General features: G+C 48.1%; 1 protein-coding gene across 1 annotated transcript in view; it reads left to right on the top strand.

The window, feature by feature from the left end:
- The first annotated feature begins 3415 nt into the window (after positions 1-3415).
- The window catches only part of LOC119962249, a 131794-nt gene continuing 108306 nt past the window's right edge, over positions 3416-26903 (top strand). The window contains exons 1-2 of the mRNA XM_038790239.1: positions 3416-3565; positions 8172-8922. Of these exons, the coding sequence (XP_038646167.1) occupies positions 3548-3565; positions 8172-8922 (769 nt within the window). The 5' untranslated portion in view covers positions 3416-3547. The remainder of the gene's footprint in view (positions 3566-8171; positions 8923-26903) is intronic.

The following is a 26903-nucleotide window of genomic DNA, read 5'->3' as shown; positions in this document are numbered from 1 at the left end:
AGGGCCTAGAAGCCTTGACCAGGTGGGCCCTGTCTGGTCTATAGAAGTGCGGTTTGCACTCCGAACAGATCGGGCAGTCTCTGGTGACGGCTTTTACCTCCTCAGTGGAGAAAGGCAGATTTCGGGCTTTGATGTAGTGGGTGAGCCGGGTGAACCCCCGGGTGGCAGAGGTCGTTGTGGATGATTTTCAGGCAGTCGATCTGCGCGCTGGCGCACGTCCCGCGGGATAGGGCATCTGGGGGCTCGTTGAGCTTCCCCGGTCGATACTTAATATCGTAGCTATAGGTGGAGAGTTCGATCCTCCACCGCAGGTTTTTATCGTTTTTAATCTTGCCCCTTTGCGAGTTGTCAAACATGAAGGCAACCGATCTTTGGTCGGTGATGAGGGTGAACCTCCTACCTGCGAGGTAGTGCCTCCAGTGACGAATAGCCTCCACAATGGCTTGTGCTTCTTTTTCGACTGCCGAGTGTCGGAGTTCTGAAGCGGAGAGGGTACGGGAGAAGAATGTGACTGGTCTCCCTGCCTGATTTAAAGTGGCTGCAAGAGCTACCTCTGAGGCGTCGCTCTCAACCTGAAAGGGAGTGGATTCATCCACCGCCCGCATGGCCGCTTTGGCGATGTCCTCCTTGATGCAGTTGAAGGCCTGGCGCGCCTCAGCTGACAGGGGAAATAGTGTGGCCTTAAATAGTGGGCGGGCTTTGTCTGCATATTGAGGGACTCACTGGGCATAATACGAAAAGAATCCCAGGCACCGTTTGAGGGCCTTGGGACAATGAGGGAGAGGGAGTTCTAAGAGGGGGCGCATACGGTCCGGGTCGGGACCCAGGACTCCGTTTTCCACGACATAGACGAGGATGGCTAGTCTGGTCGTGCGGAAAACGCATTTCTCCTTGTTATAGGTGAGGTTTAGTTTCTGAGACGTCTGGAGAAAATGGTAGAGGTTGGCGTCGTGGTCCTGCTGGTCATAGCCGCAGATGGTGACATTGTCCAAATACGGGAACGTGGCCCGCAGCCCATACTGGTCCACCATTCGGTCCATTGCTCGTTGGAACACCGAAACCCCATTAGTGACGCCGAAGGGAACCCGGAGGAAATGGAAGAGACGGCCATCGGCCTCGAATGCCGTGTCGTGGCGGTCCTCTGGACGGATTGGGAGCTGGTGGTATGCAGACTTCAGATCCACCGTGGAAAAAATCCAATACTGGGCGATCTGGTTAACCATGTCTGCAATCCTGGGGAGGGGGTACGCGTCGAGGAGCGTAAACCTATTAATGGTCTGACTATAGTCTACGACCATGCGGAATTTTCCCCCGGTCCTGACGACCACCACCTGAGCTCTCCAGGGGCTGTTGCTGGCCTCTATGATCCCCTCACTGAGGACCTCCGACAGGATGAACACCCTATCCTGCAGGCTGCACCGCCTGCTGCGAGTGGCTACGGGTTTACAGTCCGGGGTGAGGTTGGCAAAGAGAGGAGGGGGGAGATTCGCAACGTGGCTAGGCTGCAGATAGTGAGTGGGGGTAGGGGTCTGCCGAAACTGAGGGTGAGACCAGCGCCGGCCCCAGGGTTGCTGGCGCCCCGGGCAAGCTGAACTTCGGCGCCCTTCGGGGGGGGGGGGCGGGCGGAGGCGGGGGGGGGGGGCGAGCCCGAGGCGGAGGGGGGCGAGCCCGAGGCGGAGGCGGGGGGGGGGGCGGGCCCGTGGCGCGGGGGCGGGCCCGAGAGCGGCGGATGGAAGGGGGACGGAGGGGGCCGCCCTAGGGGAGGGCGGCCACTGTGCATGCGCTGGTTGGCACCGGCCCAACTGCGCATGCGCGGGACCCGAGTCTCTGGCGCCCCCTAGCACATGGCGCCCCGGGCGACTGCCCGAGTTGCCGGTGCCTTGGGCCGGCCCTGGGTGAGACTCTTGAGATTACACTGGAAATCAAGGAAATAAGAGTGGGGCGCACAGTTCGGGCAGGATGTAGAGCTGGAATTTGGCATAGCTAGCGCCTTGGATTTTGAGCGTCGCGGCGGTGCGCCCTTGGATCTGAACAGAGTGGGAGCCCAAAGCGAGGGAGATAGTTTGCCGTGCGGGGAAAACGGGGAGCGAACAGCGTCTAACCAGATCTGGGTGTATGAAGCTCTCAGTGCTCCCGGAGTCGAAAAGGCACGGCGTGCTGCACCCGTTAATTTGGACCGTCGCCATCAAGTTTTGCAGATGCTTCGGGTGCGATTGGTCCAGGGTGACTGCGCTGAGTTGCGGGTCGTCGGCGGCTCATAGTGCGTCATTAATGCCCAGTTTTGGGTGGCTAGATCTGTTCAAAATCTTTCCTATTTAGCACGATTGTCCTGTCGCATGGCACAATGGAGTGTCTCGTCAATGTGAAGGTGGGACTTTGTCTACAACAAATACTCATGGAGAGATACATCTGTGACAGGTACATTGGTGAGGACGACGTCAAGTATGTTTTTTCGTTCTAGGTTCCCTCGCCACCTGCTGCAGTCCCAGTCTAGCAGCTGTGTAATAGAATCCCTACAGTGCAGAAGGAGGCCATTTGGCCCATCGAGTCTGAACCAGCCCTCCAAAGGAGTACCCTACCTAGGCCCAAGGCCCCCCCCCCCCCCCCCGCCCGCCCTGACCCTGTAACACCACATAACCTTTTGGATACTAAGGGACAATTTAGCATGGCCAATCCACCTAACCTGTACATCATTGGACTGCGGGTGGAAACCGGAGCACACGGAGGAAAGGGCAGCACGGTAGCACAAGTGATTAGCACTGTGGCTTCACAGCGCCAGGGTCCCAGGTTCGATTCCTTGTTGGGTCACTGTCTGTGTGGAGTCTGCACGTTCTCCCCGTGTCTGCACGTGTTTCCTCTGGGTGCTCCGGTTTCCTCCCACAGTCCAAAGACGTGCAGGTTAGGTGGATTGGCCATTCTAAATTGCCCTTAGTGACCAAAAAGGTTAGGAGGGGTTATTGGGTTACGGGGATAGGGTGGATAAGTGGGTCGGTGCAGACTCGATGGACCGAATGGCCTCCTTTTATGTTCTATGGAACCCAGGCTGACAAGGTGAAAACGTGCAGACTCCCGGGAATGGCACCATTGTGGTATAAAGCAACAGTGCTAACCCGTGTTACTGTGCCGCCCAGTCTATATTCAGATAATTATAACTTATATAGTTTTCGCACTTCACCTGAGTCTTTTTTAGTTTGCTAGGAACCAATTATTCTAGTGGTGTGTTGCACTCAGCCTGAAACCGAACATATTCCCGCCTCAAAAGACGGCAGCAATGGGACAATCCCCTCACTGGGAGAGCCGCCCACATCGCCAACTAGGCGGGGCGAAAGCGGGGGGCGGGGCCGAATGGGACGGGCCAGCGCGCCACGCGCCTGCCAATCACATCTGCCGGCCGGTGAAACCATAGCAACCGCACTTGCCAGCTGTCAATCACAAGGCAGCGCTTCCTGCCGCCACGGCTGCGATTGTGTCCGTGCGCGCGATTCAGTGGAGTGGAGACCTCGCCCTCCCCGCGTCCCCTCCGCATTCCCTTTATGCCCGCAGTTTAATGTATTGTTTAATGCAGGTGAGTAAAGCCGAGGGATGTTTGTTCTTTTTATTTGGGCGAGGCGCCGCTGAGGTTTGGGCGGTCTATTCGGGTAGGAATGAGTTAGCGAACCTAAAATGGCGGCGCTGCCGCTGGGCAAAGGTTCTTTCCACTTTCGTGGGGAGAGGAAGTGGAACGCCTCCTTAAGCAGTTAGCGGTCCCCCCGCCCCGCCGCTGGTTGGAGCGTCTTTCCTGCCTCCCGCTGAGTTGGAATCCCGCTGGCTCGGTGATTCTGAAGCCTGTCCGCCTAGGCCCGGTCTCACGTAGCTGCCTCGGGGACCAATGGTGGCGTCACATACCGGGGGGGGGGTCTTAAAGCGGCAACCTACACACAGATGGTGCGGAGCCCCACAGAATGGGGGCGTGGGTCTCCCCTCACTGCTGATCGTTACAAACTTGAGTAAAACTGGTTGACAGTTCTATCTTACAGGCGTGTTTATTCCATTATACATTAATTGAGAACTTTTAGAGGGGGCTGACGCAGTGAAGAGGAGGGGACTAAGGAAGTAGCCAGAGGGAAGGGGAGAGGGACGTACCTCGGGTCAGAGAGAGGGATTGGGGAGGGGGTGGACGAGGATGGTGTGTGGGTCAGGACGATGGGTGAGGGGGTGGGGGAGGACGGTGGGTGAGGGGCATGGCTGAGAGAGTGGGTGAGTGAGGGGCATGGCTGAGGGGGTGGGGGAGCGAGAGGCATGGCTGAGGGGGTGGGTGGGTGAGCGAGGGGCATAGATGAGGGGGTGGGTGAGCGAGGGACATGGATGAGGGGGTGGATGAGCAAGGGGCATGGATGAGGGGGTGGATGAGCGAGGGGCATGGATGAGGGTGGGGGAGCAAGGGAAATGGATCATGGGATGGGTGAGCGAGGGGGATGGATGAGGGGGTGGGTGAGCGAGGGACATGGATGAGGGGGTGGATGAGCAAGGGGCATGGATGAGGGGGTGGATGAGCGAGGGGCATGGATGAGGGTGGGGGAGCAAGGGAAATGGATCATGGGATGGGTGAGCGAGGGGGATGGATGAGGGGGTGGGTGAGTGAGGGGCTAGACAACGGTGGAGGATGAGGGGGGGTGGGTGGCGTGGAGGATGAGGGGGGTGGGTGGCAGCGGAGGAGGCAACTGTCGGGAGGGGACAATGTGTGGGGATCACAAGCTGAGGGAAGGAGAGGGGAAAGAGATCAGGTGGAGGACCGTGGGAGGGAGAGTGAAGAGTGGGTTGGGGTGCCCGGAAGAGGGAAAGGTGCACCAGGTGATGGAGGAGTGGGGGAGACAAGCTTTGGGGAGGGACCTGAGAGAGGGGATGAAGGAGAGGAGTGGGCGTGGGGGGACAAGAAGGGGTGGGGGAAAATGAGCGGTGGAGATGGGCACTGTGATGGGGGGGGGCTGGTGGAAGGAGGGGGGAAAAGGGCAGAGCCAGGGGCAGCGACAGAGGGTAGGTTGACGGGCGACCGAGGGGAGGGTGGTCGAGGGGCAGAGCATTGAGGGGGTTGGGGAAAGGGTCCGGGGGGGGGGGGGGGGGGGGGGGATGAGGGAGGAAACTGGTTTCGGAGGGGAGGGGCAGTGGGGTAGGTATCTAGGGGTTGGGGGGGCACCAAAGAGAGGGGAAGTGGGGGTGCTGGATTGGGGAGAGAATGAGGACTGGGGGGGGGGATGCTGAAATGAGGGGAGGAAACTGGTTTGGGAGGGGAGGGGCAGTGGGGAAGGTATCTAGGGGTTGGGGGGGGGGCACCGAAGAGAGGGGAAGTGGGAGTGCTGGATTGGGGAGAGAATGAGGACTGGGGGGGGGGGGGGGTGTTTGTGGAAGTGGGGGGGTAGTTACAGCTTTCAGGGATGTGGAACTTGAGAGTGGGCGCTATGAGGTAACTGGGGGGGGGGGGAGATTGTGTTGGGTAAGGGAACTGAGAGTATGGGGAGCAGGGTCTGGGAGAGGAGTGGTGTGCTGAAGTAGGGAAGTGCGTTGGCAGAGGGAACAAGGAAGACATTGTGCAAAGAAGGGATTATGGACGGTGTCTGAGAGTAGGCAGGTAAGGGCCAGGATTTGAGAGGAGTCGGGGGAAGGGACTGTGGGATTGGGAAGGGATCCAGAAGGAGTTGGTGACAGGGCCAAAGAGAAAGAGAGGGATTTGTTTTCATTAGTCTGTCAGTGTGCAGATTCCATACAAGCAAATAGTAAGCACATTTTATTGTCCTATTCCCAAATCCCACCAACCCCTTTTGTTTCATCCAATCTTGGTTTTGGGGGTGGAAACTGTAGAAGTCTGGAATTTAGATTTTAGGGCTCTATTGTGATTTAGTTCTGGAGGGGTGGTTGCAAAAGAGGAATTAAGGGCACTTTTTCCAAGTGGTTCAAAGTGGATAATAATGTCACTCGAGTTTCAGTTGTGAAGTCACTTCTATGCATTGTGTATATTGATGATTTGGATGTAGACCTAAAGGAAGTGGTAGTCCTATTTGCTTGAGATACCAAAAGAGCAGTATTATTCAAGTTTCCAAAATGGCAAAGGAAACTGCAATATAATATTGCTAAGGTGAGGAATAGATTGAGTGGCAGCTGAAATTCAGTACAAGGTGATGCATTATGGCTTACAAAAACCAGTAGTTTGTACTCCAGTAGAACACAGCCCAAGAGGCAACTTAACTCGAGCCTTTAAATTCATGGGCTAGAAGCAGACTATTTCTGGTAGTTGCAGTGTCCACAATAAGGTTATGTAGTTAAGTGAGAATTTGCTTCCGGGGTTAGTGGTTGAGACTGAAACTACGTCAATATTGAAGATTAGATTGGATAGGTGGATGAAAGAAAAGGGGCTGAAGGAATTTGGGAACAATGGAAGTAAACGTAGTTATAACTATTTGCTTATATGGAAGGGGCACAGAGTATTTCATCTAACTGGCTGTTTTCATGTTGTAATTTACATGTATAGTCGCAAAAAAAGTTGTAATAATCGACTGAACTAATTTATCTAAACTTTTCCTCTTATCGGTCATAATGTTGTTAATCTCACTCCCAACCATTTCAGGATTCATCTCTTCGATATTCCCTTTGTACAGGCCAATACAAAGCACTTGTTAAATACTTTTGCTATCTTTGATCATCCCGTATTAGTTGACCATCCTTTCTTCTCGGAAATCCCACCTACATACCAACATAAGAATTAGGAGCAGCAAGTTTAGGCCACTTGGCCCCTCGAGCCTGCCATTTAATAAGATCATGGCTGATCTGATTGTCGCCTCAACTCCGCATTCCATTTACTCCCGTTTTGACTCCCTTGTTGGTCAAGAATCTATATACTGCTGTCTGAAAAATATTCATTGACCTCCACCGCTTCCTGGGAAGAGTTCCAAAGATTCATGATTCACTGAGAAAAAAAACATTATTCTTAATTTCCATCTAAAATGGGAGACCCCTTATTTTAAAACGGTGTCCCCTAGTTCTAGTCTCCCTCACTGTCCGCATCCATTCTGTCAAATCACCCAAGTGTCTCTTGCATGCTTTAGTAAGATCGCTTCTCAATCTTCTAAACTCTAAAGTATATAATGTATATAGGCCCTGCCTGTTCAACCATTTCTCATAAGGTTAAACCCCCCCCCCCCCCCCCCCCCCAAACACACAACACACACTTGGGTATCAGCCAAGTGAACCTTCCCTGAACTGCGCTCACACATAAAATGTCTTAAATAAGGAGACCAAAACTGTACATAGTACTCTAGATGTGGTCTCACCAATGCTCTGTACTACTGTAGCAAAACATCCCTACTTATCTATTCCCCTTGCAATAAATAACAATAATCTGTTTGGCTTCCTAATCGTTTGCTGTACCTGCATACTAACTTTTCCTGATTCATGTACCAGGACAACCAGATTCCTCTATACATCAATTCTGAAGTCTCTCCACATTTAAATAATATTCAGCTTTTATATTCTTCATGCCATAGTGAAAAAGCTCACATTTTTCCACATTATACTCCATCTGCCAAATCTTTGCCTACTCACTTAACTGTTCTATGTCCCTTTGCGGACTCCTTATTTCCTCTTCATAATTATTTTTTATACTGTCTTTGTGTCATCTGAAAATTTAGCAACCATACATTTGGTCCTGTCATTGATAAAAATTGTAAATAGTTGAGGCGCCAACTATTTCTATTTCCTTATTACTATTTCCTTATCCCTGTGGCACCCCACTCATCAGATCTTGGCAACCTGAAAAAGACCCATTTATCCCTACTCTCTGCTTTCTGTTTGCTAACCAATCCTCCATCTAACCTCAATTAACAGTTATCTTTCTTTCTTGTAACGATGGTTTATTTTAACTAGTCTGGAAGGAGGAATGAAACCGATGAGGTAAAAATTAATTGGTGGAATGAAGACTATTTATGCTACAAACAAGATCTGCCTGCTTTGTTATTAATGGTTGTAACAAAAAAAAGTGCAACATAGTCTGAATATGAATTAACACCTGCAAAATCTAGTCTTGTATTGAACACAATATATGGCAGTGTAGTTAGTTTTTCTGATGTTGTGGTTAGTTCCAAACTATTTTATGTTTTGAATTTGAAGAATGAGTCTTTCATTGTGATTACTTTGTTTTGTAGGTCAACATGTTGGGAAAAGGCACAAAGCGTAAATTTCCTGAAGAACAAGTTGTAGATGCCTGCCTTGATTCTGTTGGTAGCAATCTTAGTTTGCCATATAACTTGCAACGCCAGTCACTTCTAAACATCTCATTATTCAAACTTCAGCTCTGCAAGATGGTGGTGGAACCAAACCTTTGTCGCTCAGTGCTTATAGCCAACACCGTGCGACAGATTCAGGAGGAAATGATACAAGACTGCAGCTGGCAGGGACAGGCGGCTTTTACAGGAAGCGATCTGTACATAGGTCACACTTCCTCAGATAGTCTAATTGCCACAGATTTCTTATGTACGCCAACCAAAGAGCTACATGTAGAAAGTTCCACTGCCTCCACCAGTAATACAAGCACTCTTACTAAAAGCAAGGTAAACTGCTTATCTTGTGAGAATATTACTAGTTCTTCAGCTGCTGCTTCTGCTAAAGACACCAGTACTATAACATCAGACCAAGATCTGGTCCAAGCACATTTTGGAAATGATCTGAATATGTTGGAATCTGAGGAGCAGCAAGTGGATCTGAAGCAGTGTCCAAAGCCCTTGGATCAAGTATTCGGGAGTTTTGAGATTGCAAATTACTCCAGTTCTCTCACAGATATGACAATAGATGATCTGTTTGCTGATATTGACACTTCTTGGCATGAGCTTGACTCAGTGATGTCTGGGTTGATGACTAGTCCAAAAACGACACCAGTCATATTTGAATTACTAAACGGTTTGCCAACACCCATAAATTCTACCCAAAACTGCAAAACAGACTTAAATGAGCTTGATCACATCATGGAAATTATTGTTGGGTCCTAAACTTTAAGAGCTTTTTCATTCTCTTGAAGATATTTGTACAATACATATCCACCTTGTTTTTATTTTCAGTTATATCTCTCTTGTAAAGTTTTCTGTCCAGTTTTCCTTTATCGGAATATTTTTCGGATAATGCCTTTGCACGCAGTGCTTTCATTGCGTTTGTTCTTCGACTTGTGGTTAAAACTAAAATGGTACATATTTTCATACATATATATTTTAATACCAATTAGATTTTTTTACAGTTTCAAAAGTTTCCTGTTTAGAATTTTTACTTGAACAGGTAGTTTTGAAATATTTTGTTATGTATCTAAAAATGTGATTCAGAGAGGATCTATAAAATGTCTTCCTTAGCTGTGCCAAGTAGAGATCAATTCTTGCATTGTCTAAATGGACCTCTTGCATTTCAGAATTGCCACATAAATGGAACCCTTCCAGTCTCCATGCAGTTCAAGAAAATATTAGAAAGGGAATTATCACTATGACAATGTACTTGCATTATTGTCTTACAAGCACAAAGTTCTTAGTTGTAATCTTTAAATTCATTGGATAAAATGTTTATGCATGCTATAATGGTATTGAATTGTTTCCTTGCTAGATTCTCTGTGGACTTGACATGAAAATGTTCCACTTTGTTCTGTGTAATCGCAACAGTACTGTGAATCTGGGCACAGAAGACAACGCTGGCTAAAGATTGAAAATTGTGAAAGTTTAAAGGTTCATTCCTAATTTTAAAAGGATTGCAGCGTTTATAATTTACGTTTTGAGATGCATATTTTATTTCAAATTAAGTCACTTTTTACGTTTATAAAAAGCCATAATTTCTGATGGTTGGATAGTTAGCACAAGCCGAATTCTAATTGGGACAGTTGATCTAAGTTATTGCAAGCGTTATTTATTTATTTAAGTGAATATCATACAATTGTGAAATTTTGGGTTGCACCAAGCAACTGATTAGAATTATGAATGCTGATTTGGATGGCAGATGTCTAGTTCAGTTTGTAAAAGTCTTAAGAGCTATTAAAAGAGGTCAGAATTCTTTTCGAGCAGTATTTTATAGAATTGCTGTCTTTAGTTAAAAGCATTAGAAAATGCAGTATATTAGTAGCAGTAATATCAACTTGTAAGTCCCAGGAAAAAAAACTTTTGCCGTTATGTTAAACATGTTAAAACTAATCTATTTTGTATTATTCATTAACAAAGCACATTTTATTCTTTTTAAGCAATAATATAAAGCCTGAAACATTAACATGTACTTTAGATATTTGTAATTGCTGTTTTTACTGAGAAATTGGATGTCTGTTAAATAAAAATATACACATGCATTTTTGGATAATTACTGTGTTGCTACTTATATTAGCATGAAGAATTACATATACAAATGCAAGCTTATTTTTAAAGCTTTTCTTTTCCTTTCCTTCCTTGCCCTTATGAACAAAACTATTTGCCTTTTTTTGAAAGAAAATCAGTGTGGCCATTTATTTTTTACCTATAAAGCTTACTTAACCGCAAGTTATAAATAGGAGGGGAGTGGGCCATTTTGCCTTTTGAGCCCATTTCACAATGCAATGCAACTGGCTGCTCTGCAAACTAACTCCATATACCTGCCTTTGCCCTATATCCCCTAGTATATTTGTTTAACAAAAATTCAGCAATTTCATAAAATTAATAATTAATCTAGCATCCTTTGCCATTTGTAGAGAGCATTCTAAACCTCTACTACACTGTGTTGAAGTGTTTCTTAATTTCTCTTCCCGCAGGCCTACACTTCCCACCCAGAAAGAATAAGCGATAGACATCTACAATCTTCCTTTTAATATCTCAAAAACTGTGATCAAATCATCCTTAATCCTTTTGATAGTATGAACACATTGGATACCATTCCTCTATTGGAGTATAAGTATATCAATGGGCCATAAATTATGTATGATAGTTGCACTGATGTATGCTGCCTGTACTGTAGACATTGCAGCCATTGTAATAAAGACTTCAAAGTTGTTTGGGATTTAATTTAATGCACACGCAGAAGTGAGGGATTATAATCTGTATATTGCAGAGAAGAGGTGGAAGAATTTCAGCATTGGTAGGTATAAGAATAATTAAGAATGACCACATGATCTTTACAAATACAGGATGGTAACTTTCCACAAGCAAAGTTGACTTTAAATAATAGGACTTTTAGAATAAATGTATACTTTAACCTGAGATTTAAAATTCAAAGTTTTGTTCACGTCAGCTGCTTCAGGTTCCACCAATTATAGACCATAATATCAAAATTCCTAAATTAACTTTCCATTCAAATTTCTTTCAATTTGAAGGTGATAGATTATAATGTTGTAATACATCTTGAATATTTCTGAAATCTACTTTTTGCATTTTGCATAAAATAATTAGAGCCACAGTTTGCAGATAATTTTGGAAATGAAGACAAGCATACTAAGATCATGAGATAGAAGAGTATTTGCTTATGCTGAAGCTCCACTGTAACTCTCACTGACCTGAGAATGAATAGATTTCAGGACCATTGAAAGCCCCAGCTTATGCAGTTTATCAATTTGGTTGCATTAGTCTCTGCCAGCGATAACAGACGTTGAAGATGTCTGGCAACCACCTGATCTGTCAACGCTGCAAAGTCTGGTGTCATGACTCTTGTGATGAAGACCTGCATGGCTGCAGTATTCCTGGAGGTGGCTGTACAGTCCAGGGTAAATTACACAGTAGAAATGCCATGCGAGGTAAAATGCTGGAATTATACTCCCTTGTACTTTTCGCACTCCATGATTAGCCCGTCTGCCAATAAATCACAGAATCACTGAAGTGTCTTGACCATTTTTCTTTGGTCAAATTTGGGAGGTCTGCAACTCAATCAGAGCCAAAAGAGGATGGCTATCTCGATGAGCCACCTTCTGGTCACCCTTGACACCAGTATATGTTTCACCAAGTGTAATTCATTCTAAATTTGTTATCCTATTGAAGGGTGCCAATCTCTGTGCTGGAACTTAAGAATGATGTAGCACTTGATTGTGGTTCCTCTATCTTTTGAGGTATCTATTGCAGGAACTTGTTAAGATTTATTACTGTTGAGTTGGAGCAAAGGAAAAAGTAACAACAGTTAAGATGGTAATGACTTACTTTACATTTGAGAGGCTTGGTCATGATATTGGAGGCTTTGATGTCAGCAATTGCTGGTGGTACATGAAATGATATAAATGACAACGAGTAATCCTACTCGGAGGACCCCACCTACCTTCCATATCCAGTGCTCATTGCACTGGGTGCACTACTGATTTCTAGTGCTGTTGTGTCCTGGGTTAGTCAAAATGTCAGCCCGACCGTCACCAATCATAATTCTCTCATGTCGTGCTTGCTCTTTAGTTATGTGAGGCTATTGAGAAGATATATACATATCCTGGGCCTCTGCATTTAGTACATAGGTTGAAGGAGGTATAAGAGGTGCTAGGCGTATAGGAATATCTCAGATCACCCTCGGTTCTCGACACCGGAATTATGGTCAAGGATAAAAGTTGTGACTTTGCCAGAGCGTGTCAGTGAGAAGTGTGAAAAGAAAATGCTGGAAAATCCCAGCAGGTCTGGCGGCATCTGTAGGGAGAGAAAAGAGCTAATGTTTCGAGTCCAGATGACCCTTTGTCAAAGGAGCTTTGATAAAGGGTCATCTGGACTCGAAATGTTAGCTCTTTTCTCTCTCTACAGATGCTGCCAGACCTGAGATTTTCCAGCATTTTCTTTTTGGTTTCAGATTCCAGCATCCACAGTAATGTGCTCGTCTTAAGTGTGAAGTGAGTGTAAGAAGATCAATGCGTGATGAGAAGAGATGCAAGTTCAGTAAATAATGGCAGATCATGTTATAAGTGGAAGCAGTGAAGACAACAAGTAGGACGTGTGTGTCAGGAATGTGCATAAGATGGTTATTTGAAATGATAGTGATTGGCCTGAATTCTGGAAGGAGGTGGAGTGGGACTTTGAGCAGGTGCCATATAAGAGATGGGGAAAGAAGGAACTGCATTTGCCTTTCCTGATGCGGTGAAGTAAATCAACCTTTCATAGCACTGGACCTAGGTCCTTGGTGTGATGCTTCTGCTTCTAACTTTGCCAACTCCAACCAGTCTTTCTTTGTGATGATGGTGGACATCTCATACACACTTTGTCAATAAGCAATCAAAAGAATCTTTTCAAATTGGAATTTTCAAAAAAGTCTAAGTGAGTTTAAAAAAAAATATTTTAATTTTTTTTCACATTTTCCTTCAAAGTTTACACCCACCAATAAACAATCAATGGTAACAAATACAATGTCATTCCCGTTATCAACACCAACAAGCCCATCCTCCCACCAACCCCCAAACAACAACCCACATGTCAACACAAGCATCAAATAAAAATGGAATCAGGAATCACCCATAGTCACCATCAACAAAAACAGTCCCCCAACGCCCCCCCACTGACATTCAATGTCATCCAATTCTTGAAAGTGCATAATGAATAACACCCATGAATTGTAGATGTCCTCCATACTTCCCCTCAGTTCAAACTTCACCTTCTTAAGAATTCCAGCAGGGCACAGGGTGGAGGGGTTGACCTCCACCCCAAAACGATCCTCTTTTGGGCGATCAATGAGGCTACAACATCTGCCTCCAGGCCCCGTTCCAACCCTGGCCTCCAGAGGGCCCGGGTCAAGTTTCATGTGCACCACCTTAGAGATTACTCTTTAAAAAAAACTCCCTCCAGTAACCCTCCAGCTTTGGACAGGGCCAAAACATGAATGTGGTTTGCGGGCCCCCCCCCCCCACAACGTTCGCACGTGTATTTACCCCCACAAAGCACCAGCTCATGATCGCCTTTGTGAGGTGTGCTCTATATACCACCTTCAGCTGTATCAGCCCCAACCTCGCGCACGAGGTGGAGGCATTCACTCTCCGCAGCACCACCTCCATACCCTCTTCCAACTCGTCCTCTCGCTTTGCTTTGATCCCTTCCAGCGATGCCTTTCCCTCTTCCAAAATAACCACGTAGACCGCTGACACTACCCCCTTCTCCAGTCCTCCTGTTGTCAGCATCTCCTCCAGCAATGTGGAGGCCGGCTCCACTGGGAAGCCATGTATCTCCTTTCTGGCAAAGTCTCGAACCTGCATGTATCTAAGCATTTCCTCCTGCTCCAGTCCCATACTTCGCTCCCAGCTCCTTCAATCCTGCAAACTGACTCCCCTGGAAACAAATCCTTTTGTGCCCCAACTCCCATCTCTGAAAATTCCCATCCTATTTCCCTGGCTCAAGTCTGTGATTCCCCCGAATCGGCATTTCCCTTGACCCTGCCCCCAACCTGAAGTGCTGGTGAAACTCCGTCCAAATTCTCAACAATGCTATTACTACAGGACTCCCTGAGTATTTCCCCGGGGGACATCGGGAGCGGCACTGTTGCTAGTGTTTTCAATACCAACCCCCTACACAAACTCTCCTCCAATCTGACACACTGGGAATCCACCCCTCTGGCCCAGCTCCGCACCTTCTCCATGTTTGCCTCCCAGTAATAATACATCAGGTTCGGAAAACCCAACCCCCCCTGACTGCTTTCCCCTCTGTAGCAGCAGCTTTCTATCTCTAGCCACCTTCCCTCCCCTATGAAAAATGAAAATATGAGTGAGGTAACCATTCCTTCAATCTCTCTAAAAAAAATGCCTATGCAGGAAGATCGGCAGGCATTGAAAAATAAACAAAAATTGTGGCAGCAGGTTCATTTTAATCGCCTGTACCCGACCTGACAGAAGGAGACCATCCCACCGTGCCAGATCAGCTTTCAGTCTCCCCACCAAACTAGAAATCTTGCACCTAAGGAGCCCCCCCCACCAAGATATCTAAAGTGAGTCCCTGCCCTACGTAATGGCAGGCCCCCCACCCCTGGCCGAGGCACCACAAAATACTCGCTCTTGTCTAGATTTAATTTGTACCCTGAGAAAGACCCAAACACCCGAAGCAGCTCCAATATTCCCCCGATACCCATAAGCCGAAACCAGGGGCTGGTTTAGCTCACTCAGCTAAATCGCTGGCTTTTAAAGCAGACCAAGCAGGCCAGCAGCACGGTTCGATTCCCGTACCAGCCTCCCCGGACAGGTGCCGGAATGTGGCGACTAGGGGCTTTTCACAGTAACTTCATTGAAGCCTACTCGTGACAATAAGCGATTTTCATTTTCATATTGACACACTCGGTTCCGACATGTATAATAGCAAAATCATCCACACATAAGGACACCCTGTGCTTTACCACCCCCCCCCCCCCCCCCCCCCCCCTCCAGCACTATTCCTTTCCAGACCCCCGAACTTCTTAGCCCGATGGCCAACGACTCAATCACAAATGCAAACGGGGCACGTAGGACATGCTGCCTAGTCCCACGGTGGAGAGAAAAATATCCCGAGCTGACATTATTTATGCGGACACTCGTCCTCGACTCCTTATACAGTAGCTTTACTCAGTCCACAAATCGTGGTCCAATCCCAAACCGCTCCAGAACTGCCATCAAGTACCCCCATTCAACCCGGTCAAACGCTTTCTCGGTGTCCAATGCCACAACCATCTCTGTTTCCCTCCCCTCCGCCACCGTCATAACAACGTTCAATATCCTCCTAATGTTCGAAAAAAGCTGCCTCCCTTTCACAAACCCCGTCTGATCTTCACCTATCACCTTCGGGAGGCACTCCTCCAGCCTACCTGCCAGTACCTTCGGCAATATCTTTGCATCCACATTTAAAAGTGATATGGGCTTATATGACCCACGCTCCATCAGATCCTTACCCTTGTTTAGTAAAAGGGAAATTGATGCCTGCCCCAAAGTTTATGGCAACACCCACTTCCCTATCGCCTCCTCAAACATCCCCACCATCAGCGGTACCTGCTTATCCTTGAATTTTTTATAATATTCCACCAGAAACCCATCCAGCCCTGCCACCTTCCCCGACTGCATTCTCCCAATCACATCCTTTATCTCCAGCTCCACTATCGCCCCTTCCAATGCAGCTCTGTCCTCCTTCCCTAACCTCGAGTCCTCCAGCCCATCTAGAAATTCCTGTATCTCCCGGTCTTCCCCAAGTGGCTCCGACCTATGCAACCTCTCTTAAAATTCCTCGAAGACCTTATTAATCTGATCTGGAGCCACCACCAACTTCCCTGCCCAGTCCCGCACCTGAACAATTTCCGTTGCCACCGCCTCCCTCCGAAGCTGACCCGTTAACATACTTCTCTCCATGCTCGTAAACTGCACCCCTTGCTCACCTCAATTGGCGTTCCGCCTTCCTGGTAGATAGTTGGTCAAAGCTCGCCTGCAGTTATAGAACATAGAACAGTACAGGCCCTTCGGCTCACGATGTTGTGCCTACCATTTATCCTAATCTAAGATCAACCTAACCTACATCTTCAATTTACTGCTGTCCATGTGCCTGTCCAAGAGTCGCTTAAATGTCCCTAATGACTCTGACTCCACCACCTCTGCTGCCAGTACAGTCCACGCATCCACCACTCTCTGGGTAAAGAACCGACCTCTGACATCTCCCCTATACATTCCTCCACTCACCTTAAAATTATGTTCCCTCGTGACAGCCATTTCCACCCTGGGGAAAAGTCTCTGGCTATCCACTCTATCCATGCCTCGCATCACCTTGTACACCCCTAGCAAGTCACCTCTCTTCCTTCTTCGCTCCAGTGAGAGAAGCCCTAGCTCCTTCAACCTTTCTTCATAAGACATGCCCTCCAGTCCAGACAGCGTGCTGGTAAATCTCTGCACCCTCTCCAAAGCATCCACATTCATTCCTATAATGAGGCGACTAGAACTGGACACAATATTCCAAGTGTGGTCTAACCAGGGTTTTATAAAGCTGCAGCAAAACCTTGTGGCTCTTAAACTCAATCCCCCTGTTAATGAAAGCCAACATACCATAAACCTTTTTAACAACCCTATCAACCTGGGTGGCAACTTTGAGAGATCTATGTACGTGGACCCCAAGATCCCTCTGTTCCTCCACACTTCCAAGAATCCTGTAGTATTCAAATTGGACCTTCCAAAATCAATCGCCACATTTATCTAGTTTGAACTCCATCTGCCACTTCTCAGTCCAGCTCTGTATCCTGTCAATGCCCTGTTGTCCGGCAAACTTACTAGCCCACCCTTCCACTTCCTCATCTAAGTCATTTATAAAAACCACAAAGAGCAGAGGTCCCAGAACAGATCCCTGAGGGACACCACTGGTCACTGACCTCCAGCTGGAATATTTTCCATCCACTACCACTCACTGTCTTCTTTCGGCCAGCCAATTCTGTATCGAGACACCCAAGTTTCCCTGCATCCCATGCCCCCTAACTTTCTGAATGAGCCTACCATGGGAACCTTATCAAAAGCCTTACTGAAATCCATATACACAACATCCACTGCCCGACCTTCATCAATGTGTCTTGTCACATCCTCAAAGAATTCAATGAGGCTTGTGAGGCATGACCTGCCCCTCACAAAGCCATGCTGACTATCTTTAATCAAACTATGTTTTTCTAAACAATCATAAATCCTATCTCTCAGAATCCTTTCCAATATTTTACTCACCACGGACTTAAGACTGACTGGTCTGTAATTCCCAGGGATTTCTCTAGTCCCTTTCTTGAACAAAGAACAACATTCGCCTCCCTCCAATCATCCGGTACTACTCCAGTGGAGAGTGAGGACGCAAAGGTCATCGGCAACAGCTCAGCAATCTCCCCCCTCGCTTCCCATAGTAACCTTGGGTATATCCTGTCAGGCCCAGGGGACATCTATTCTGATGCTTTTCAAAATTACCAGCACATCCTTCTTCTTAATATCAACTTGTTCAAGTCTATTAACCTAGTTCATGCTGTTCTCATGAGCATCAAAGTCCCTCTAGTGAATACTGAAGCAAAATATTCATTCAGGGCCTCCCCTATCTCCTCAGACTTTAGGCACAAGTTCCCTTCACTATCCCTGATCGGCCCTACTCTCACTCTGATCATCCTCTTATTTCTCACAAACCCTTAGGGTTTTACCTAATCCTTCCGGCCAGGGCTTTTTCGTCCCCCCTTCTAGCCCTCCTAAGTCCATTTTTGAGTTCCTTCCTGGCTACCTTGTAACTCTATAGAACCGTGCCAGATCCTTGCTTCCTCAACCTCACGTAAGCTTCCTTCTTCCTCTTGATTAGAAGCTCCACTTCTCTTGTCATCCAAGGCTCCTTCACCTTACCATTCCTTCCTCATCTCAAAACTATTCAGCACTCGCAGCAAGTGCTCTTTAAGCAATACTGTTGTGCATTTCCCCAAGAACAAGTATCCCCATATTATGCTCCTCAGCTCCTATCTAATAGCCGAATAATTTCCCCTCCCCCAATGAAATACTGTCCCATACTGTCTGTTCCTATCCCTCTCCATGACTGTGGTAAAGGTCAAGGAGTTGTGGTCACTGTCACCGAAATGCTCTCCCACTGAGACATCCGACATCTGGCCTAGTTTGTTGCCAAGCACCAAATCCAATATGGCTTCCCCCTAGTCTAAGACCTATCTATTTATTGAGTCAGGAATCCTTCCTGTCCACACCTGACAAAACTTGCTCCATCCAAACCATTTGCAGTAAGGAGATTCCAGTCAATATTAGGGAAGTTGAAGTCATCCATGACAACTGTTACTTCTGCACCTTTCCAAGACCTGCCACCCAATCTGTTCCTCCATCTCTGCTGCTATTGGGGGGGACTATAGGAAACTCCCAATAAAATGACTGCTCCTTTCTTGTTTCTGACTTCCACCCATACTGACTCAGTAGACAAACCCTCCTCGACTACCTCCTTTTCTGCAGCTGTGATGCACTCCCTAATTAACAGTGCCAATCCCCCGCCTTTTTTACCTCCCTCCCTATTCTTTTTAAAACATCTAAGCCCCGGAACATCTAACAACCATTCCTGCCCCTGAGAAATCCATTCTCCGTAATGGCCACAACATCTTAGTTCCAAGTACTGATCCATGCTCTAAGTCAGTGTTTTTCAAACGTTTTTTCCAGGGACCCATTTTTACCAACCGGCCAACCTTCGGGACACAACCCAGCCGACCTATGTGACCCACGCCGGCCGACCTTCGTGGCCCACGCCGGCCGACCTGCGTGACCCACCATTTTCTCTTACCTTGTTTGTTGCTGACAAAAATGGAGGAAATGGTTTTGGGTCCCTTTGGCCCCAATGGTCCCTTTGGACCCTCTGGCCCCCCCGAACTTGAAAAAAAAGACTGCGACCATATAAAAGTTGACTTAATTATCCATATTTGAATCCCTTCAATCAGCTTTTCACCCCTGCCATTGAAATGAAGTGGCCCTGATCAAACTCACAATGGCATCCTATGTGACTGTGACCAAGGGAAACTATTCTTTCTCGTATCCTGTCTGCAACCTTTGGCATAGTTGACTAGGCTATCCTCCAATGCCTCTCCACTGCCATCCAGCCAGGTGGGACAGTGTTCATTTAGTTTCATTCTTATCAAGCTACCCATCGCCAATGGCTTCTCTTCCCACTCGCACCATTACTTCTGTTGCCCCCAAGGGTATATCCTTGATCCTATCCTATCTCTCACCTATATGCTACTGGCAGTATTTGAAAACAAATCGTTAATTTTCACATATATGCTGATGACACCCAGCTCTACCTACTGTCGCTAAATTATCAGTCCGCTCCTCTAATATCCAGTACTGGATAAGCAGAGATTTCTTGCAATTCAATATTGGATAGACTGAAGCCGTTATTGTGCTACAGACTCTGTTCCCTACTTTATCCCTTTCTGTGGCAAATGTCTACGGCTGAACCAAACTGTTCATAACATTAGTCAAAGTTGACCCTGTGGTGAGCTTCTGACCAAATATCTTGGCCATCACTAATACTGGCTATTTCTACATCTATAATAGGGCCCACTCTGTCCTTGCCTCAGCTCACCTGCCGTTGAAACCCTCATCTATGCTTTGGCCACCTCTAGACTTGGCTATTCCAATGCACTCCAGCCGGAATTCCACATCATATGCTCCATAAACTTGACATCATCCAAAACTTGGCTGTCTGTGTCCTTACTTGCACAAAATTCCATTAACCATCTTCTACGTGCTTGCTGGCCTACATTGACTCCCAGTTAAGCAATGCCTCAATTTAAAAATTATTATCCTTGTTTTTCAATCCTTCTCTGGTTTTGATTCTCTCTAAATTTGTCATTTCCAGCTCCATAACCCTCGGTTCATCTAAAATTGGCCTCTTGAGCATCCTGATTTTAATTGTTGCAACGTTAATGTCCATGCCTTGAGTTGCCGAGGCCCTAAGCTCTGGAATCCCCTCTCTAACCCTCTCTGTCTCTCCACCTCTCTTTCCTCCTTTAAGACACTCCTGAACGTCTACCTCTTTGACCAAGTTTTTAGCCGCCTCCTAATATTGCCTTATGTGGCTCAGTGTCAAATGTTGCTTTATAACTGTCCTGTGAGGTGTCTTGTGACAATTTATTATGTTAAAGGAGCCATATGAATACATTTTTAAAATATATTTTATTGAATTTTTACATCTGTACACTATACAACAGGTGAGCAATATGGTTCGTATGTACAATTTACATGCTCCCCTTTCATCGACCTCTACCTCCCCCCTCCACGCTCCCCTTACCCCCCTCCCCCCTTTTCTGTTTGTTTGGGCTCCATCATAGGCCCTGTCTTCCATCATAGATGCTGGAGGCTCTCTTTCGTTTAGTATTTGTTGCTGATGCCCCTATGGCTTTATTGGGGGGCCCTCTGATCACTCCTCAGTCTTTTCCCGTGTCCCCTCCTGATGTTTCCCTGGGCTCCCTCCTTGCTACCTCCCCACCCTCCCCCCTCCCTTTGTTCCTATCTCCTCTGGGTAGTCCTGTCTGCCCCCCCCCCCCCCCCCCCCCCACCGAACCCTCCCTTCCTATCTACTATTGGCATAGAACAGGTCTTGGAACAGGCTGATGAATAGCCCTCATGCTTTGTGGAAGCCTTCGTCCCATCCTTGGGTGGTGTATTTGATCTTCTCCAGATGGAGAAATTCTGACAGGTCTGCCAGCCAGTACACAGCTGTGGATACCAGCCAAGCAGAATTCTCTGGCGTGCGATTAGGGATGCAAAAGCAAGGGCATCGTCCCACTTCCCCATATGTAGTTTTGGCTGGTCTGATATCCCTAAGACTGCCACTCTCAGGTACGGCTCCACCCTCAACCCCACAACCTTGGACAGCGCCTCAAAGAAGGTTGTCCAGAACCCGACAAGTCTGGGGCAGGCCCAGAACTTGTGGGCGTGGTTGGTCGGGCCTCCCTAGCACTGTTCACGCTTGTCTTCCACCTCTGGGAAGAACCTGCTCATTCGTGTTCTGGTTAGGTGGGTTCTGTGCACCACTTTGAATTGAATGAGGCTTAGCCTTGCACAGGAGGAGGTGGAGTTGGCCCTGCTCAGAGTCCCCACCCTACCTCCATCCCTAGTTCGTCCTCTGTCCATTTCTGTCTTGCTCCACCTAGTGGTGTCCTCACCCGTTCTAACAGTCGCCTGTAAATGTCCTCACAGTTGACCTTCTCCATATTGTCCACGTCCAGCAGTTCCTCCAACATTGTGTCTCTCGGCATCCTAGGATACCTCATCGTCTCCTTGTGGAGAAAGTTTTTGATTTGTAGGTGTCAGAGTTCCTGTCCATTCGGTAGCTCCAGTCTTTCCATCAGCTTGTCCAGGGTTGCGAGTCTGTCCCCGTGTAAAAGTCTCTGATCGCCAGCATCTCCTTGTCCTGCCTCCACTTCTTAAAAGTGGCGCCTAGCACGGCTGATGGGAATTTGGGGTTGCCACAGATGGGGGCCATGGTACACACCTCGGTTAAGCCGAAGTGCTGTCTCGTCAGGTTCCAAGTTTTTAACATAGCTATCGCCACTGGGCTGAATGTGGGGCTGATGGGAGCGCTGTTGTGGCTCGGGCTTGGAGGATCGTTCCTGTGCAGGAGAACTCCTCCATTTTCACCCATTCCTTGCTCGGCTCCCTTACCCATCCCATCACTCCCTTGGCTGCGGCTGCCTAGTGGTAGTATTGCAGGTTCGGGAGGGCCAAGCCGCCCATGTTTCTTCGCTGCAGTGTAGTTTTGGGGATTTTTGGATTCTTCCCCCCCCCCCCCCCCCCCCACACAAACGCCATAATCATTTTATCTATTCCTTGGAAAAAGGGCGTGGGGATGAAAATTGGTATGGATCTAAACGAGAAGAGAAACCTGGGTAGTACGTCTATCTTGATCGTCTGCACTGTCCCTGCCAGGGAGAGCGGGAGTGTATCCCATCTCTGTAGGTCCTTTTTAACTTCCTTCACCAGGCTGGTCAGATTTCATTTGTGGATCCGTGTCCAGTCTTGGGCTATCTGGATCCCCAGATAGCGGAATTTGCTTTGGGCTAGTTTGAATGGTAGACCCTTCAGTTCCGTCCCTCTGCTGTTCGGGTTCACTGGGAATACCTTGTTCTTGCCTCAGTTGAGTTTGTAGTCCGAGATGGCCCTAACTCTTCCAGGCGCTTAATGATTTCCTTCAAGTTGTCCCACAGGTCCGAGATGTAGAGGAGCAGGTCATCTCTGCTCTCTGCCTCCTTTTCAGATGTCCTTCCAGCCTTTTGCGTCTAGCATATAGATCACCAGGGTTTAATTTGCAGGGCGAACAGGAGCAGGGACAGCGGTCATCTCTGCCTGGTGCCCCTGTGCAACTGGAAGTATTCAAGCTGATAGTGTTGGTCCGAACACGCGCCTTTGTTCTGTCCCCATATGATGTTATTATCACATTCAGCAGCCGCCTGATGTTCGCAGTTAGCTGTCTACCCTTGACAAAGCCCAGCTGGCCCTCTGTGATCACTTGTACACAGTCTTCCAGTGTCTTAGCAGGACTTTCGCGAGTATTTTTGCATCTACGTTAAACAGCGAAATGGGACGATATGATCCGCATTCTATTGGGTCTTTGTCTTTCTTGGGCATCAGTGATATGGTGGCCTGTGTTAGCATAGGAGGCAAGGAGCCCCTCGCTAGCAAGTCTGCAAACATCTCCCATAGTGGCCAGAGCCTGTGCAAACTCCTGGCCCCTTCCCTCCCTGCATGGAGTTGATGCTCTCCATGACCTCTCCCAGTACTATGGTGCTTCCACCTCTCCCAGTACTACTGGTGCTTCCACCTCCCTCTGTCTATCGTCCCCCGCGACCGGTATGTCCACTCCGTCGAGGAACCGTTTCATCCCTGAGTCCCCGTCGGGGTTTCAGAGGTGTACAGTCCCCGGTAGAAGGCCTCAAATGCTTGGTTGACCTTTTTTTGTTCAGCTACCAGTCCGCCTCTGCCATCCTTTACCTACACTATCTCCCTCGTGACTGCCTGCTTTCTCAGCTGGTGAGCCAGCAGGCGGCTGACCTTTTCTCCATGTTCATAACTGGCGGAGTTGGTGCACTGCATTCATGGTGGATAGTTTAAAGTCCATTTGTCGCTTTTTGCACTCCGGCAGGAGCTCTACGGTCGGGGCTTCCAGGATGGAGTCGATCAGTTGTTGCCTGGTCGCCCTCTCTTCCCTATCCCTGCGTGCCTTGTAGGCTATAATCTCACCCCTAGTTACTGCCTTCACTACATCCTAGATTGTCGAAGGTGAGACTTCCCCATTCAGGTTGTTAGTGATGCACTTGCCTATGGCCTGTGATGGTTTCTGACAGAAGACCTTGTCAGCCAAGAGATCCGAATCTAACCTCCATGTGGGGTGTTGGGCACGGTACATCTCCAACACATCCGTGTAATGTGGAGCGTGGTCGGTGATGACTATCGCGGAGTATTCAGCTCTTACTATGTCTGGAAGCACCGATTTTCCCACTGCAAAGAAGTCGATATGGGTGTATGCCTTGTGCACCAGTGAAAAGAATGAGAATTCCTTCTCACGAGGGTGTAGGAACTGCCAAGGGTCCACAGCCCCCATCTGCTCCATGAATTCTCCCAGTTCCCTAGCCATGCCCGTCTTTTTCCTCGCTCTGGCGTTTGGTCAGTCTGGCAATGGGTCCTGTACACAGTTTTTTTTTTTGGAAATGTTTTTTATTGAGTTTTCATATTTTATATCCAACAAATTACAAATTATTAGAATTTTTAGAATATTAGAAAAAAACACGCAAAAATTAACATGTATATTTACAGGCAAGCATCTTCATAATAACAACTGTGGCCACCCCCTTTACCTTTAACCGGCATACATATTTTACATTCCCCAATATGGCCGAGGCACATGTTTATAGGCATTTATTTACAGTTTGGTTTTGGGCCTTAGCTTGCCATCAGACTGTTGCTTGCGGCTTTGTCCTTCCTTTTTTTTGGAATAATTTTAATTCAAGTTTTCAACAACAAATTTTATCACAACAGAGAAAAACAGTAACCCCTCCCCTCCAATACAAAAACAATAAATTAACAAGAAAAAGAAATAAGCATAAAACCATGAGAACAAACCCCCATAACAAACCCGTAGCCCTCCCCCCCCCGGCTACCTTCCCCCGATTCCCGTCCATTTTCCCCTGATTCTTGGCCACCCGGCTATTCTTCCTCTTGTTCGTTGGCCACAAACAGGTCCCGGAACAATTGCATGAATGGCTCCCACGTTCTGTGGAAGCCGTCGTCTGACCCTCGGATGGCGAATTTGATTTTCTCCATTTGGAGAGATTCCGAGAGGTCGGACAGCCAGTCTGCAGCTCTGGGTGGTGCTGCTGACCGCCAGCCAAACAGGATTCTACGGCGGGCAATCAGGGAGGCAAAGGCAAGGGCGTCCGCCCTCCTCCCCGGGAATAGATCTGGCTGGTCTGAAACCCCGAAGACCGCCACTATCGGACATGGCTCCACCCTCACCCCCACCACTTTGGACATAGCCTCGAAGAAGGCTGTCCAGTAATCCACAAGTCTGGGGCAAGACCAGAACATGTGGGCGTGGTTGGCCGGGCCTCTTTGGCACCGTTCACATCCGTCCTCCACCTCCGGGAAGAACCTACTCATACGGTTTCTTGTTAAGTGGGCTCTATGTACCACTTTTAGTTGCGTCAGGCTGAGCCTTGCGCACGTGGAGGTGGAGTTGACCCTATGCAGTGCATCGCTCCAGAGTCCCCACCCTATCTCAATCCCCAGGTCATCCTTGCATTTCTTTCTTGTTGCGTCCAGTACGGTGTTGTCCCTTTCTACCAGTCGGTCATACATGTCGCTACAGTTCCCTTTATCTAGGATACTTGCGTCCAGTAGGTCTTCCAGTAGTGTCTGTCGTGGCGGTTGTGGGTACGTCCTTGTCTCCTTTCGTAAGAAGTTTTTGAGCTGCAGATACCGTAGCTCATTCCCCCTGGCTAGCCGAAATTTCTCTGTCAGTTCGTCCAGTGTTGCGATCCTGCCGTCTGTGTATAGGTCCCTGACTGTCAGTGTCCCTCCGTCCTGCCTCCATCTTTTGAAGGTGGTGTCAGTCAGTGCTGGTGTGAACCTATGGTTGTTGCAGATTGGAGCCTTGTCCGACATTTTGGTCAGGCCAAATTGTTGCCGCAGTTAGTTCCAGGATTGGAGGGTGGCTGTCACCACTGGGCTGCTGGAATGTTTTTTGGGTGGGGATGGGAGTGCTGCCGTGGCGAGGGCCCGGAGGGAGGTCCCCATGCAGGAGGCCTCCTCCGCACGCACCCACTCGGCTCCTGGATCCATCCCCTTACTCGCTCGGCTGTTGCCGCCCAGTGGTAGAATTGTAGGTTTGGGAGGGCTAGCCCCCCCCCTGGATTTTGTTTTTTGTAGGACCTTCTTTGGGATCCTAGCATTTTTACCCCCCCATACGAACGCCATGATTAATTTGTCCAGCGCTTTGAAAAAGGCCTTGTGGATGTAGATCGGAATGGATCTAAACAGGAAGAGGAACCTGGGCAGTACGTTCATTTTGATCGTCTGGACTCTCCCAGCGACGGAGAGTGGGAGTGTGTTCCATCTTTGCAGGTCCTTTTTTACTTCCTCCGTCAGACTGGTGAGGTTCCATTTATGGATCCCTTTACAGTCATGGGCTATTTGGATCCCCAGATAGCGGAATTTGTGTCGGGCTTGTTTGAACGGCAGCCCCTTTAGTGCTGCCCCCCCCCCCCCCCCCCTCCCCCAACCTTTGCTCATGTTGAGTTTGTAGCCCAAGAAGGCTCCAAACTCTTTCAGGAGCGTAATGATTCCGTCCATGCTGCTCTGTGGGTCCGAGATGTAGAGGAGCAGGTCATCTGCATAGAGTGAGACTCTGTGCTCTCTGCCTCCCCTTCGGATCCCCCTCCAATTTTTTGCTGCCCTGAGCACGATTGCTAGCGGTTCGATTGCTAGTGCGAACAGCAGCGGGGACAGTGGGCATCCTTGTCTGGTGCCCCTGTGCAGCTGGAAGTATTGGGAGTTGGTATTGTTGGTCTGTACGCTCGCCATGGGAGAGTTGTATAGGAGTGTATAGGTTCACCGCTTACCCAAGCGGTGAACCCTGTTCCAAGCCCGAACCGCTCCGGTACCTCTATGAGGTATTTCCATTCAACTCTGTCGAAGGCCTTTTCTGCGTCCAGGGAGACGATCACCTCTTGTGTTCTCTCCCCGGAGGGGGTCATTATCACGTTCAGCAGGTGCCTGATGTTCGAGGTAAGCTGTCTACCTTTGACAAATCCCGTCTGGTCCTCTGCGACCACTTCGGATACACAGTCTTCTAGCCTTTTGGCTAGGATTTTGGCCAGTATTTTGGCGTCTGCGTTCAGCAGAGAGATGGGTCTGTATGACCCACATTCCGTTGGGTCTTTGTCTTAGGTATCAGCGAGATTGAGGCCTGTGCTAATGTGGGTGGCAGTGTGCCCCTAGCTAGCGAGTC

The sequence above is a fragment of the Scyliorhinus canicula genome, chromosome 2, assembly GCF_902713615.1.
Source record: "Scyliorhinus canicula chromosome 2, sScyCan1.1, whole genome shotgun sequence".
Classification (NCBI taxonomy): Eukaryota; Metazoa; Chordata; class Chondrichthyes; order Carcharhiniformes; family Scyliorhinidae; genus Scyliorhinus; species Scyliorhinus canicula.
Note: the sequence above shows the minus strand (reverse complement) of the source record. Positions and strands in the feature narration are given on the sequence as shown.